Source organism: Astatotilapia calliptera, chromosome 23 (genome assembly GCF_900246225.1).
Source record: "Astatotilapia calliptera chromosome 23, fAstCal1.2, whole genome shotgun sequence".
Classification (NCBI taxonomy): domain Eukaryota; kingdom Metazoa; phylum Chordata; class Actinopteri; order Cichliformes; family Cichlidae; genus Astatotilapia; species Astatotilapia calliptera.
The window spans coordinates 12864944-12881942 of NC_039323.1; the positions used below are offsets into that span (position 1 = coordinate 12864944).

Consider the following 16999-nt stretch of genomic DNA (forward strand, 5'->3'; position numbering starts at 1 on the left):
TTTTCTCCTCAGCAAGCTTGGTGAAAACCCCTAAAGAGAGAGAAGTTCTGCATCTTTTCAGACTCATCTAAGACCTTGGATATTTTTCTCTCAACTTTTTTTCTGTCTCTCATTCGTACAAAGAAGCTGCTCCCCCCGTTTGGCTCTGCTGTCCATTTGCATCTGTCCTTTTCAGCAGTTACACTATGACCATGGAAGAATTCCCAATCAACACTGATGCGTGCATTAATCTTCCCCGCACAGTCAGGCACAACAGGCACATTTAACAGTACAGTCATGAAATTGGGGGTATCAATTCTCTTCCTAAAATAGTTCCAGATAAGGCATATTAAATATGATTAAATAATGTGTCTGTGGAACGTGGCAAGACCTCTAGCTCTTTTGGGCTATCTCACTCTGTTTGCAGATAACACATATACACACATATAGGGAATGTTTTGTTCTGTGGATCGTTTATCTGCATATCTAATTCTGCTTTCGCCCCTTCAAATGAGCCCCGCTTTTACGAGTGAATATTTCAAAAATGCTTCTATCCTCGCCTGAAATAAATGTTGAATTGATAAACTTTATCGTGTCGCATCTTTTTCTCTTGAAACACTACCACTACAACTGGTTACTGATCACTTTGTAGACAAGAATTCAATATTTGTGTCCTTTGAGAAAGTAAGCCGACTACTGCTGCTCATATTAACAGCAAAAATAAAACAGTATTGGGGCATCAGGCAAATGTGTTTACAACATCTACGACTGCTGCTTGCTTATTTTTAAGGGATCGCTACAGCAGGCAGCTCCGCATATTTGACTCGGCATATTTTCACGCCAGATTCAACCCCCGAGGAGTGTGCATATCCTCCCGGTCCTGAACCGCTTGCTAGGCTTGTTAATGTGTAAACCACTACACTATGGAAATCCAACTGAGAAATTATTTTCTTTAAACAATTTATTTAAATACTTAATTATAAACCTTCTTTTTACATTTACATACATGAAGAATATTTTATTCATTTTTTCTGGTACATGTTTTTTCCCCCTGCATGATGTTTGGCTTCTTAAAAACCATCTCGATAACCTTTTTCGTCTCCGCTGGTTCAGTGGCATTGCTGCAGAATTAGATGCAGCTCTATATCGCAGTAATATTAGAAGAACATATTAGTTTATATTTTCCTTTTGCATATTCTTCGGAAATCCTGATTTCTATTAGAGTTGTGAAAACTGGTCCTACTCACTGAAGAGATGAATGTAAAAATATCAGATTCACAGATCCAATAAAAAGGGCTATGAGTGATTTCAATGAAAAATAATAGACATTAAACGCTAATTAGCATTTTCTAATACTGATTTTCCATAAATTATGTTTAAATTTATGTTTGAAGCCCATGAGGGGAAAAATATTTATGCAAAATTTTGTAAAACTGAATTATTAACCAAGCACTTGCTCTAAATATTAGATCCTTGTGTCTACACGTTCAAAACCTGGCAAGTAAGCAGCTAATGTGTACATTTTAATATAAATAAATACATTCTCGTAGTAGCTTTCAATGATTGAAGATAGTCATTCACATGCATGTCCTAAAGGAACAGCTGTCTGAACAGACATGCAGCAGTTTAAAAGACAATGATTAAATGATTAATGGACTGAGGTAGGGCTGTTCGATATAGGATATATATCAGATGACGATATAAAAACGTCTATCGTTTCATTTTATGCTATCGTTTGTTTTGTGGTGTAGCAAAATAAACTGTTTACGGCAATATTTTTTCATCGTTTTGATGGTCACTGTAGTGGCTATATTAATTTCTTAAAGTTCTCTCTTTCTCTTATATTTTATATAACCACACTACAGACGGACAAGCGTCTGTTTTTATGCGTTGTCGTTAGCAACAACGACGGTAAAACCCTCGCGTGTCCGCTTATTTATTTTCCACATAAACCTTTCACAATAAAGCTCAAGATCCTGTTCAGACTTTTCAAAATAAACTGAATCACGTGAAAGAGCAGAGTATTTACGGATGAGAAGTAAAAAAAAAAAAAGCCGCCAGGTGCTAAAAAATAAACCTTAGACTCAAACGTTAGAACAGGCTTTCCCCCGCAGCACGCCGTGTAATAAATACTCACAAAGAAAACGGCGGCCGTTACAACTTATGTCTAAAAATGTATCGTTTCATCCATCGGTTAAAACACTCGACTCCAGCTACATGATGCCCAGCTTGAAACACTTCACGCAAGTCGAGCTGCCCGAGATTCACAGAATTTACAGAAAATGTAAAATTTTTGTGATTTATATCGTTATCGGGACGATAGACGTCTTATATCGGGATATGAGATTTTGGTCATATCGCACAGCCCTAGACTGAGGGTTAACTATGTTTTTATAAAGGCATACAGCAAATATATGGGGTGTGAACTGACCTAGCAATCTAGATGATTTATCATTTTATCTTTAGTCAATAATTAAAAGAAACAAACAGAAAAAAATACATTATTATCATCTGGTGATGCATTTTTATGTGCAAAGGTGTTTACAACAGTAATCCTAATAAACAAATTCAACTTGCAGTTTATGGAGATTCTCAAACGACAGCATTCCTACTGTGTTGTATGAAATTTGGATTAATATAATACAGCCACACTTCTATTTTTAAGGTTAAGGAACGGTTTTCTTTTCTATTTTCCCATTTACAGTAACTAATATCAGTCTGTGGAGCTCCTGTACAAACACTTTTGAAATGCACACAGACATACAGGCAGCTGTAAGATGTACAGGACATGGAGAATCTATGCTCTTACCACCAAGACAACCTAGAGATGTTGTAGTTGAACATTAAGTCCATGTTTCAAAATTCATGGTTATGTAATCCCCTAAAAAACTAGGTTTCAGGGGGAAAAGTATGTAATATTTCTAGGATGATGTAACAACATCATACAAAGTAGGGCGTATTACTCACTGATGCAACTGAAAAATCATTTTCGGGAATACTGTGTGAAAAGTTACCGATCGTGGCACTTCTGCAGGCTATCTTTACAAAAGAGGGAAATGTGTGTTTTGTAGCTCTCGCACAGCAGAAACTAATTGTTTCATTCACCTCCTGCAGAACTACAGGCCAGCCTCTCACCACACATCTCTGACTCATCTCTGTAATGAGCTCTTTGTGCACTTGTGACCTCTCCCGCTTCGGGAGAAATATTCGGCTGTTGAAAACGTCCATCGCTTACAGTGTGTCGATGTCATCAATCCCAGAGATGGCTGTCTTAGAAGCTGCGTGCGCTCGCTTGTGTACTGTAAGCTTGCACGTGTTATGGGGTATACAGATAATGCGCGATGACAGCAGTTGACGGTAAGCCTTTTAGCATTGGTATTCGATGATGTAAAGAGGCAGGTTACACACACTGTCACAGCTTCCTGGCTCTAAGTAAATTTGTCATTGGTTCACCCTGTTAATAAAAGACAAAGGGGTGATACTACACAGTTTATTTGACTAACGAACATTGACGGAACACACAGAGCGCCTGAAGGCGTGCGCCTCTCTCCACAGTTGGCTGCCCCTGTCAAAATTCAGAACCTGCTGCCAGATTGACCTTAAGGTCAATGGGTGCCACCGGCACTGTGGCGACATCATTGTTCCATACTGCAGCAAAGCAATCAAAGAGAATTGCAGTGTATAAAACAAACAGAGGAAAATCTTAGACACCAAGAAACCCTATAATTACAGCACTGGAGCATCGTCTCGATACAGTCCGATCAGCTCGGGGAGATGAGCTGAAGAACAATCGCACACTGTGTCGGAGCCCCGAAGAGCAAAATATCCATTGCAAAAAATAGTTGCCTACAGCCTTGACCTTTAATAAGGAATAAGAGGCTGGCTAGCATACATACCAGTGTCATGACCAGTGACAGCGGCACAAGCTGGAAACAACTGAGGCTAATATTACTGAGCTGTCACCTCTGAGCAGAAAAACATTTTGTCCTCACAGCTTGAACTGCTTATGTGTAAAACGCACATTTGTTTGGCTACAATTTGTCCTTAAAGGCATAACAGCAGCCAGCTACTCGCGTTCACTCTGACTGACCTTTTTGCTACTATAGTGTCACTACATGCACTCTATTGTAAGTGTTCCTCAATGAAAATTTAGAGCCAAGTTTGCCACTGTGGTCACAGTTAAAAGACGTAAAGGGCAGAAGAGTCACAAACACCCCCAATGACAGAATTAATGTTTCGGATCTTGTGTTTCTTACAATATTCTGACACATTTATTAATATAGCATTGATTTGTTATTGTTCTGGCACCTCAAAAGCAACTAAATGTGGAAAGGATGAACAGCACACCTGAGGGGATTATACAAATTCCCATAAGATGCCTCCAGAGTTTGAGCCTAACAAGAGGAGCTGAGGAAAGGTCATAAACCCTATCACACTCTCAAGGAGCCGAGGTACCACCGCAGAGGTCTATAGTCGATATTTTCTGAGATCGCTCAGCAGACGCCACGATCAGTGGGAGATTTGGGAGCAAGCAGCGCGAGCCTATCATTCTGCCATGTTGTGACAGTGAGTGCCAGACGCAACGCTCTGCCTGTTGAGAGATGGGAGCGTCACAGTATGGCTTGACTGGCACAGTGTGAAGTAAGGCCTCCTTAGGGCACTCATGTGGTAAGATCCATCTCAGCAGCATTTCAAGCGCTCGACTTTAGCTGAACTGTCAGCACACTTCAATAATGCTCATCTGTTTTGTATGGACATGACAACTTATTATAGAGACATCAGGATATCTGACAATGAGGAAAAAAAACGCAAGCAGAACAATGCAGCGCTGTGGCTTTTTCGGATGAGTGACGGTGCCTTTCTATTTGGGATTTCACACAGTGTTAGCCAAAGAGATGAAACATACTGTACCTGCCAGCTTTTTAAATAAAAACGCTTTTTCTGTGTGGGGCAGTTGGAGAAATAGGGCACACATAAAAGCACATAATACTGCATAAAATTACAGCAAATGTAAAATTGGCTTGAGCTTGTCTTTTATTGTGGACCTACTGTATTTGTTTTTGCTTATTTTCTGTATTAAATATACATATATAAACAGCTTCAATGGGACAGGTAGAACAGTTTTACACAAATGCAATCAGGTGAAAGATAGTGAAGATAGTCGCACGTATGACTACTTTATTAGCATTTTAAAACCCTGACTTGTTCTTAAACCATCTCCTTGGGAGCCTATCCCAAGGAAGAAATTGGTAGTGAGAGTTCAGATAATGTTTTGACCTTAAGTTACTTTTATTCATTAATCCACGTTCATACTTTACATGACTGATAATTTAGATGGTTGTGAGTGCCCTCCAGGCTGCTAGCTTAACATACCCGGACAGACAAACTATGCAATTATGCACTATGCAGCTGAAAACTGTAAAAACTGGAAACTGGCTTCCAAACATTATATACTGTATATTCTAGTGAAGGAGTAATCTAAAAGGTGCCTCTTCTGAACAAGCCATTGCTTGCAGCTATACAGTACAATAAAGTGTTTAACCAAAGACCCAGCAACTACTTCTAGCATATATACCTATACAAAGTAGTGTATAGGTATATATACCTATGACTTCATTATGATTAAGCCCCAACATTTGCTTTGATTTTTTATTGTCTTATTTTATGTTCTCATATAAGCTGGTGCATGAAAACAGATAGCAGTAGTGGTAGGATAATAAAGTACATTAAAAAAACATTATGGTTGCATATATTGTCTATAAATAAATAAAAAATCCTGATGTTTAGGACCAGTGGGGTGTGAGCCTAAACCCATTGAACCACTGGGATAATAAAACACTGGTGGAAACCTTTTAAACCCACAAAACTGTGTGCTCCACTTTCTGGGGACGATACTCAACATGTAGATCAAACAAACTTCTGTCGAGAGAAGTGAAGAGCGCTAACAGCATAAGTCAGAGAGCCCTCAACTTATCGGGTGACAGAAAACAAGTCCAGGGTCCAGTCATTTCTCTTTTCTGAAAGGCACCACCATGATCAGCAGTCATCGTTCCAGACAGCATCAACATTTGCACGCTAAAGTTCCCTGCATGCGTGGAAACAAAGAAACCGCTTCGCTGACTGGTTTTTAATTGAGGTGGAACCATGAGTGTAAGTGAGTCGCACAACCTTGCTCCCAGAAGCTGTGGCACTGCCAGAGGGCAGCCTAGTAACAGCTGAGCATCTCCCCCTCTTTGAATCCATCTGGAAAGATGCTACCTCAGTTAAAGCACCGCACACCAAGACACCATCAAACGCCTCCTGATGCAGCATGGCAGAACTGGGGAAGTTTACTATGGGGGCAAGTGTATGTCATTTAGTGAGCCCGGGCTTTCAATATTTTATTCATCGCGTTGCACATTATTGTTTCACAGCGAGTGGAGCCATCAGACGGGGAGAGCTTTTTAATTTCAACTTAAATCTTATCATAACAGACTGAATCAGATCAGAACGAGATGCTGCTGCTGCTTTAATGGAGAAAGCACATTAGAATTTAATTGGGACAAAAATGTCACTGCTTATTTTGGGGGGGAGGGGACTGGTTACTTAATTGGTTATACAGTGGCTAACGAGTAAAGTACATTAGTGCTGTGTACACATTTCTCCTCAAAAAGAAAAAACATGTTTGCAGACTATTTGTTTGAACTTCTTTCATATTAAAATAGGACTCAAATGAAATGTCTTTGAGCTTCAGATATGACATTTCCTATTCCGAAAGTCAACACATTTTACATTTTACAGCATGTAACAGGGATTAGAAACAACTACAGTAATTACTGCCTGCTGTTGGCGGACTAGGTGACACTTTTTGCTTCTGTATTTTCCCTTGTGTCTGTGCATAGTAGCAGAATATGCTCTCTATAGTCAGCCAACAGCAGGGCACCAAATCTATCAATCTCTGCCTGTGAATGCAATCAGTGTGAGCAGATACACCAAATAAATCAGATTTGACAGAGTGCAGATATGTGGATTTTAAAATATCCTTAAGACGAGAAAGTTATACATTTATTCTTATATCCATCCACCATATTTAGCTTTGATGTCAAGGCACCCATGAGAGTTGAAATATTCTGCTTTCTTCTGACAGTTTACAAAATAAACTGGATGTTGAAGAATCTCAGTAGGAGGGCTGCTGATTCATCTGATTACTAGAAATGCACCACAGGTCAGTGTGAATTAGAGGTTACAGGAGAAGCTTCTGCAGCCTCCACCAAAGCAGTGGTGCTGCTCTGGTGCTTGATAAGCACACTGTTTTGACACTCATCTGGGCCTCCTTGTTAACTCCCCCACAACAGATCTGATGTGCTTAGACAGGCCTACGCTGCATATTAGCAGGGCTGGTTGGGCTCAGATTTCAGTGCATTTCACTTGCAGGACTTAGCATGAACACACTCTCCTGTGTTTCCTCCGATCACCGTGCCAAATAAAAACAGTTATTAAAGATTCAAACAAGGTTTCGAACAAGCAGTAAGGCAGTGATGGAGCGCAAAAAGGTGGCCCGGTGGTGGCTGCTTGCTGTATTCAAAAAGCAGCAATTTCATTCTTTAATTCTAAATAGTGTGTTGGTGATCATTTTTTAAATTAATGCTGCACAAATAAGGTTTACCATAAAGATCTGCACCCCCAGCAGCTCCACCTGGGCTAACACCGTAGGTCATGGCTATTCAACTAAAAAGTTAGTTGGGCCAGATTTTCAAACCGGGGAATTTAACTGGGCCAGATATTTTTTTTGCAGCCAGTAAGCAGCAGATCATAATCAATTTCAAACTGTATTGAAAAACAAGTAATTTTTTATTCTTTTTCCCCCTGTAAATCTGGTGACCTCTCACAAATTCACACCAAAAGGTCCATTTAAAAAAGGGGAGCTATAACCAAACTTTTTTTTTTTGCACATTTCAAACAATAACAAAAAAACATTTCGATAATTCCCTTTCAAATTAAAATAAATATTTTGCTGACCACTCACTTTTCCTCCCATGGATGGACCCCATCCGTCACTAGTATATCCGTCACGCTTCATATCAGACCATTTTCCTCAAAAAACCCTGAAATCTTCTCAAACATTATTTCGCCAGCTGTGTGTCCCTCTAACGGTAGTAAACCGAGCAATTTGCCATCCAAGAAATGGACATATATGCACAACTGTGCATTATCAGTTCTGTCTGTGAACCCACCTTCTGCCATCCTGACATTACATCAGTTTTCTTCAGGTCATGTAACAGCATTTCAAGCCAGAACTTCAACTCTATGAATATTTGAACTGTCTGACAGGGGTACGTTTTTAATAGCAGATATCACACTGACTTTAATTTTTTCGTCACTTATCACCGCATCCACCACGGCCAGCATGCAGTATTTCACCGTTTCAGAATCTGTGAAAGGCTTGCTCTTCTTCGCCAAGATCCAGCAAACAAGAAGGGAAGCTGCTGCAGCTCTCTTGGGCTGTACAGGACCCTCATGGTAGTACAAATCCAGTTGTAAGATTATTAAACTCGCAATTAAACTGTACTTTTGCAGCCCTCTCCTGAGATTGCTCTGGAAGGTTTGTGCAGGAAGTCTGGTGTTTGTCATTGTGGTGCCTTCGTAAGTACCGCAACACACTCACTGCAAATTAAACACACAGGTTTGGCATTTGGATTTGGCGTTAAAATGAATACGTATTTGTCAGTCCAGGCAGGGTTAAACCGAAGGTTTTAATTGTCAATTTTACGCTTTTGGACTGAGAAAGACATGCAGTTGTTGCATCATACATTACGATGATAGTTTGATATGTTTACATCACGGTACATTGTGGGTTAAATATTGCTAGGCTACTAGGAGTGTTGCATTCACAGTCTACACTACGCTGTAGGAATCTTTAATTTTTTTAAATTAATTAATTTTTTGTGTTTTCTCTGTGTTTCTGCCAGGACCACATGCGGCAACTCGCAGGTTGCTTCTGGGCCGCATGTGGCCCGCGGGCTGCCATTTGAATGGGCTTGCCCTAGGTTTTCATACTCATCCTGTCTCTAACTTCCAGCAAGAGCTCGGTATGGTGCAATACCCAAGCGCAATTCATTATAAGGGGCCTAGTTGATAGTTACTTTGTGCTAACAAAGCGGGTAACTGAAGCAGATAACACTGGCAAATTTGGGGGAAGATCAGTGGTTCCAGTAAGCTAATAATAATAATAATGGATTGGATTTATATAGCGCTTTTCAAGGCACCCAAAGCGCTTTACAATGCCACTATTCATTCACTCTCACATTCATACACTGGTGGAGGCAGCTACAGTTGTAGCCACAGCTGCCCTGGGGCAGACTGACAGAAGCGAGGCTGCCATATTGCGCCATCGGCCCCTCTGGCCAACACCAGTGGGCGGGAGGGTAAAGTGTCTTGCCCAAGGACACAACAACCAGGACAGAGAGCCTGGTGGAAATGAATTTAACAAACTGACTTTAGAATGCTGCATCTTTATATACTTTTAGTGGTTTCAAACAGTGGAGGTCAGACGACAACACGACTCTTGGGCCTTAAAGTTTAACATCTTTTATTCTTTGTTACGTATTTTGTTTTTAGATATATATTTTGGCAGTTTTAGATGTCCCTGAACATTTCACTTAGAACAGTAATTCTTAAAATGTGGGCTGTGGTCCCTCAGTGGACCATGAAGCTATTGCAGTTCAGCAATGAGGTGTTTCGAGGAGAGAAAAAAGAAAAACAAAATTTTTAATTTTCGTGTTTCTGATTTAAGCTAAAATATTTAACTTTAAAAAGAAAAAAACAGCAGGAAACAAGAAAAAAAACAAAACAGCAGCTATCTGAAAGTAAATGTCGAGCCCACCACTTACAATTGGAAATGTCAAAAATGGCTTGAAGTGTGTATATGCAAAAAAAAAATTCATTTGAACAGCATAGCCTCTTTTAGCTTAATGTACAGCCTGACAGTCATGCCCACAGAGGACAGTGTGTCTGTATTATGAGTATATTACATGGAAGGCTCCAATCTTATGAGTAAAGATAAATTAAATTCATTTACAAGGATGCTTTGCTGCTATAGATTTTATGTCAGTGATTGTAACCTTGTTAGAGAGCTCTGGAAGGCAAAAAACCTGTTGTATAATAAAATATGACATCTGTTTGGTTCTACAAAGCAGCACGCTGGTGTTACAAGAGCGACTGCATGATGTCTGACTGCAGTACATACCGGTACCTATTTTTGGACAGAAGACACTTTGTCCTGTCACCGCAAGAATAGCAAAGGTGTAAACTGATCAGATTTAAACAGTAAAAATATTCATTTTATCACTTTGTTGGCTGCAGTTTACATTTTTCAGAAGTGAAGAAGAAAAATAGAAATTATTTCTAATAAACAAAATGACATTTAAAGCAACAAATCAGTGAAAGAAGATTAAAGAAATTCTCTTTTAATAACATTAAGATGCTTTTGATTTCACCAGGAATAACAGAAACCACTAACTCGATAAAGGCCGAAACATTATTATCAGCGTTTCCTTAATTTCTGCTGTCACAGGATAAAGCAAGCAAACTGCAGCACAAACTTAGTTAACTGTGTCAAATAACAAATGGCATCTAAGATGGAACTGGAGAGAGAACAAATGGGAATTATATAATGATCACATTTCATTACCCACTGTTATGCCACAGAGAATACCAACTAAAGCAAACAAAATTGTTTTGATGTCTGTGAAGCATCAGTGCCGGCTGAATGTTCGCAGGAATGCTACTTAGATTTTTATGAATGAGCAGCAACGTCCATTTCAATTTCATCTGGGAGGCGAGCACACATAAGGTCCCCTCTCTGATTCCAAATTTTCCGTCGGGAGGGAAGAGTCCTCTCCTAGAAGCTTGAAGGCAGAGCGCCGGGTGGTCTATTGATTTTGGAGTGCTGGCTGTGTGATTGCCTGTGCACAGAAAGCTTAAATCAAGAGCACTCGTTGCTCTTTTGCTTATACAAGTGGAAGATTACTGTGCAGCAGTTGTACCGATGCTGGAGTACGAAACCTGGCCCATTAAACACACACACACGCACACACATACACCAGTGTTATGTTGTACATAATGCATTGAAAGAGCCTGAGCATGGACTGACAGGAGCAGCTGGGTAGGGGAAAAGGTCAACCTGAGTTAATCAGCTAGAATCAGCATCAGCTGAGTAGAAAGTAACTGTCTGTGTGTGTGTGTGTGTGTGTGGGTGCACATGTGCGTGCATTGCAGAGTGCTCGTATCTCTGGAAAATAAACTATCAAATAGAAAGCCAAATCTTTTACACGGCAACCGCAAAAGGGCATCATGGTAGCAAAGAGATGTTGGAAAACTCTGCAAAACGTCCGACGTATTAATAATGAAACGTTTCACATGTCACAGAACGTATGCGCACTCTGCTGAGACACAGGTGGTGTGGCTTCCCACCCATAACCCCGAAATCTCGCAGCAGATTATGATCAAAATAAACGCGCAGATCACATCTGACCCTCACAGGTAGAACCAACACGACAGACACATATTAGTTAGTACGACATTGGGAAGCTGGCCTCTAACAGAGCTGTAGAGGCGCACATCAATTTTTCAAGTCATGTTGACAAAAGCTTTCAGACCCCTGTTAATACACACTGCACGGTTTTTCTCTTCAGGAAAGGTATGCACTTATCATATATTTTATTTAGGAAAAAAAAGGCCAGCAGCTAGAAGCTTCACATCCCAGAGATGTGCTTCCTTTTATTACACGTGTACGTGTGGGCACCCGTGCATTGTAAGTATGAATAGAAATCCTTATGTGTTTATAAGAAAGACAAAGAGAATAAAGGAAACACAGATGCTTTGTGTTCTCCACACTGTTAAAATTCATGACCTTGTAACACTGACAGCTAACAGCACGTAGACTATAAACAGTATATTGTAGGGCTGCAGTCTGAAGGTCAGCTCTTGTATACTGTACAGCTTTACACAGAAGAATAGAGAAAATAGTTATACTGTTAACTCCACTGTTAAAATGTCTGCTTTCACATTTCAGGAAATCTGAGTATTTTACAGCAAGTTGCCAACTTTCATATACCAGGGAATGGCTTTCACCAGTCATTTCGGTGAAACAGATCTCTGATCAGCCCAAAGGCAGAGGTGTGTTTAATGTGGAAAGACTCATTTTGTGACTTTATTTTAATGCCACAATATTAGCCCAAATAATTATTTATAAATTAAAAGCTCCAATTGGCAGATTTATGTAAAAACAGCAACTTCAGCAGCTACCTTTGTGATGCTTACAGGTTAGCAATGGCACCCAAGTATAGAAAAAGACTGTGGATCTTCACACTTTGTTCTTTTGGGGGTGGCAACAATGAGATGAGAAGGCTGATGTCACTCATGCCTGTTCCTTACATATTCACAAGCTCTGTTGGTGGAAGGGCTCTAGTTACATATTATAGGTAGTCATTGTTTTTAATAAAAACCACTGATAAGCCCTATAAACTCTGTATAGACAGGCCCTTTTTTTAACTGATTATTTTCATATACATATATATGTTTTGTTTTTTTCCAAGCAATTGCAGATAATCCATCTGATTGCCTCAGCGGAGATTAGGGTGCCATCACGTAGTTCAACCCCTGCCTTGGTACACCTTTAAGTCTATCAGAGAGAGATCATCATTCACAGTCAAATTCCTGACCTAAAACATGAGAGTCTGGGAGAAAACCCAAGAACCCGGAGAGAACCCAAACAGGTAAAGTCCACAAAGAAAGGCTTCAGCAAGCCGGTGGATTTGAACCCAGAACACGCTAACCGCTGTAAGAAACGCAAGCTGGAACAGTAACATTTGAGCTGACTTGCAGACTGGCAGAAATGCAAATGAAGTTCTTTAAAATAAAAAGCAGAGTCACTTATGCAACAACAGAAAACAACTACAAGCATCGATGGTCTTTAATAATTCATAGAAAAACTACCTGCCAACTGGCACGAGCCATGCACACTAAATGGAAAGATATGGAGGGGGCAATAAGTGCAGAATTTCTGCCACAGAAGTTGTCAGCCTCAGCACTGTGACTTCAACCAATAAGAGGATGGGATGGGGCAGTGACACTATCAATCCACATCAACTGTTTAACCCTAAAACCAGCAAGAGAGAACCATCAGTCACATACAGCAAAGAATGACAATCAATGTTGAAAAGTTAAAATAGTACTCAATACTTCTTTTTCAAGATGTTTTTATAGCTTTAGAAGAGTTAACAGCAAAAACGGGCTATCAAGATTTCACGGTCAGGACCAGCAGGGAGTTTAGTCTTAGGCGGGAACTCAGATGGGCTGCCAGCCCACTGAAAGAAACCAAAATGTCAAACTACTCCTTTAAAAAAGTTTACCAGAATTAACCAAAAAAATTCCATCAATCCATCTTCTTCCAAATATCCAATTCAAGGTCACGGAGAGCTGGAGCTAAAAAAAAAAAAAAAAAGTAATATCAGCTGTCGGGCTGCGAGTTAGGGCGAGAAGCGGGGTACACGCTGGACAGGTTGCTTTACACTTTACACAGGTTGCTTTACACATATGCATGCACGCGCATCAAACTGTGTCATAGAATCATCAGAAATAAGATGATGGAGTTTTAATGTACAACAACAAATCGACTCAACATGTTTAAAACGTGCCAAAAAGAAAATCAGCTCGAAAGAAAAATAGTGATTTCTCCACAAAATGCCATGTTTTCATTCATTTTTCATCACTTTTTACCTTTAAACAAGGTTCTGTTATTTATGCCGTCCTCTTCTGCAATGTGTTAACTTGTGGAGCTCCAGCAGTTATTTATCTTAACAGCAAATTTTGCTTTTTGCATAACTAAATGAAAAAAGTCATTAGAATTAAATTTTGCAGAATGGTTCAAACCGGTGCCACCTCTGGAAGAAAACTGAAATATAGCATACAATATTATCAAACATGATTCTTGTCCAGTACTACAAAGACGAGTTCTCGGAAACCTGACAGAGACAAGACAGAGACCTGCAGACGTCCTGATCTGCTCAGACTCTGAATCGTCTTTTTACCTTGTTTGTACTAAAAAAAAAAACATACGCTGAGATGTCAATTTGATTTGTCAAAAAGAGCATTTCACCATATTTTATGAGCACATAATTTCATGTTATTACAGTTTCCCCACATCAGCTCCCACGAACACACTCGCTCACCACAACAGTAAGCATACTAGAAATCATCAAGTCAGATTTTAGTTACTGCCGTTAAAGCGTATCATTTCAGAACCGCAGCGTTTACTTCCTTTCTCTCCGTCTCCGCTTTGTTTCCCCTGTGTGGTGCAATAATTTTAACTCTGTGAGCAGTACACCCTTCCCTCTCCCTCTAACCAGAGAGCCAGGAGTCACCTAACCAAAGGACGTCAACACTTGCAATCTTCAGTCTTCGTTTGGCTTTTTCACATTGCACACGTCCCCCAAAATACCATGTTTCTCAGACTACTTGTAAACCTAACTTTGCCTCGTGTGAGTTTCCAAAACCGAAGCGTTTTACATTTTAAAGTCGCTGAAGAATTGTTTCCTGAACTCACACAAAGGTCAGTGGACCCCACGAATACCCACATCAATAATTCACAGTCTTAAATTATTGACTTACATATAAATACTTGAATAAATGTACAAGGAAACAAAGCAGATATGGTAACTATTCTATAAATAATCCACAGAAAAAGCAACACCTTTAAGATTTGTTTTAACTCCGCTTTAGCCACATATCCACAGAGTATGAGGCCCCCACAGAGAACGCCCTTTCAGGTATTTCATTTTTGCTCGAATATGTCACTAGAGAAATGATCTGCATGTGTTCAAAGCCCCACTGAGCCTTCCTACGCCAAACACAATTGGTTAAGGTTTTTTTATCCGCTTGTCCTACATTCATTGTGTGTCAAACAATTTAGTGAACTGCCCAAGGCTTTGACTTTTTGAAGTTGCCGTTAATATCGTTTAATATCAACTAATGATATAGGTCAAGACTCATTTTGTCATTATTGCATTTTTTTTTTAAAAGATGCAACATATATAGGTCTGTTTCATGTGGAAACCTAATTTGTATTTTGCAACATTCAACAGTTTAAAAAACTTTAATTATTCTTTGCATTTTTTAGCACACTTCACAGGAGAGCAGCTACAGGTCTATAAGTGTGCCGTTTATTGTGCGGATATAAGTGTTACTGAATGCCAACAGAGGCTGCACTCACATACTTCAGTAAAAGCATTTGATAACAGCGTGCTTCATGCCCTACTAAGGTTTTTAAGTATTAGAAGTAAAAGCATCAATTCTGCTGACATTTAGTTTCTGTAAAATGTATTTGACAATATTAAAAGGCTAATGTTTCCTTACAGGTCGTGCATAAACTGAAAACGGTAAAAGTCATTTTCAACTTTGGCCTGCAGTAAATGCCCAAGAAAAGCACAGCCTTAAATTCACATCTGCATGACATTTTGTAGGTTACGTACTTGTGTGCTTCGATGCTTGTAGGGCGAGCTGCTCTCCAGGTCTGCCAGTATGCTGGTGAGGGAGTCGATCTCTGCGTCCAGACTGGAGCGCCTCTCTTCCAGCGTCTTTTCATGGCCTTTCACCTGTGAGAAGACGTCCGATAAAGTGTTCAGACTCCTTCACTGTTTGCACACTCTACTGTGGTGCATATGTTTCATTTGAAACATATGCACTAGTTGAACTTCTAAATTACATTAAAATTGAAAACATGTTATTCAAAAACTTTCTAAAATCGTCAAATCTGTTAGCAGATTTCCCCGAACATGAGAAGCACTTTCAGAGCCCAATGTTGCTTCCACCATGCCTCATAAGAAGGGATTTATGCACCTGTTATAGCCTTGTGTTAGCAATACGGTGACTCTCCAGCATACCCAGACTATAGTTACACCATAGTTAGTTAGTTACAAATCAAAGTGAAGTGAAGCAACACCAAATCTGATTGGTCTCCTTGGTAGTCACATGTTCTGTAAATGTCTGATCAGACCTGAAGTCGTCTCTCTTTCCTGCATTTTAGTAAAGTAACTGTTGTTCAGTATTTAAGTGCTCCAACAGTATCATTCATGACTGCAGAGAAATGCAAACAAACCAGCATATAGATATAAACATCAGCATCACGTAGTCTGTTTCATACTCTCACAGCGGCAGTTTGTTTTTTTCCTTTGTCCAAATGGTAAATCTACCACAGATGCACCAATCGATCACCCAGGGACCAGAATTGGTCGATTTCCACTCCTTGGCCTTGACCCTGAACCCCATTAGAGGACCAGAGTGAAAATGTTTGTGTCAACAAACCTAAATCACCAGCTTAACATGGACATTTTAAAGGAGCCAACAAATGATAAGTGATCCTGAGCTCAGAGCTAGCCACAAGCCAGCAGCCTCGGTATTAGCAATGGATCAAAGTAGTAGAGCAACGGGTTGATATCCTTTTATTTGGTGAAGTTATGAACATACAGTGATCCCTCGCTATATCGCAGTTCAACTTCTGCAGCCTCGCTGTTTCACTGATTTTTTTTTGTGCATTTTGCATCCTTTTCTTTTTTTAACAACGCATTGTGTTGTGCGTCCTGATTGGCTCTAGACCATTGTCAGTCAATCTCATGCCGTGTCTCCTGTACAGCACAAAATGAGTTCAGCTTGTCAAACTTACATAAATCTTTGATCGCTAGCAGTGTGACTGCTCCGCAACAAACACACGAAACGTCGTCACCTGCGAGTGCCTTTGGTTTCATTCTATAATGCTGGACTTATTTTTCTACGAAGGTTTGAACTTTGAGAGTATTTAAACAAGAGAGAAAATTGTGAAAATGTCCATGCAGGGGTTTTACATTTCACTTATCGTGGGTTATTTTTACAGCGTAACTCGAGGGATCGCTGTACTGTAAATTATGAAGTACCTGGCATTAGTTTTATATCAGCCTTTGTTTGGTAAGGTAAAATAAAATCTGTCAGGTAAAGGTGGAGAGGTGTA

At 39.8% G+C, this 16999-nt stretch overlaps 1 protein-coding gene across 3 annotated transcripts in view; it reads right to left on the minus strand.

The window, feature by feature from the left end:
• The window catches only part of lpp (LIM domain containing preferred translocation partner in lipoma), a 176495-nt gene that overhangs the window by 69773 nt on the left and 89723 nt on the right, over window positions 1-16999 (minus strand). For all 3 annotated transcript variants that reach the window (XM_026159643.1, XM_026159644.1, XM_026159645.1), the window contains one exon: window positions 15489-15611. In XM_026159643.1, coding sequence (XP_026015428.1) covers window positions 15489-15611 — 123 coding nt within the window. The remainder of the gene's footprint in view (window positions 1-15488; window positions 15612-16999) is intronic.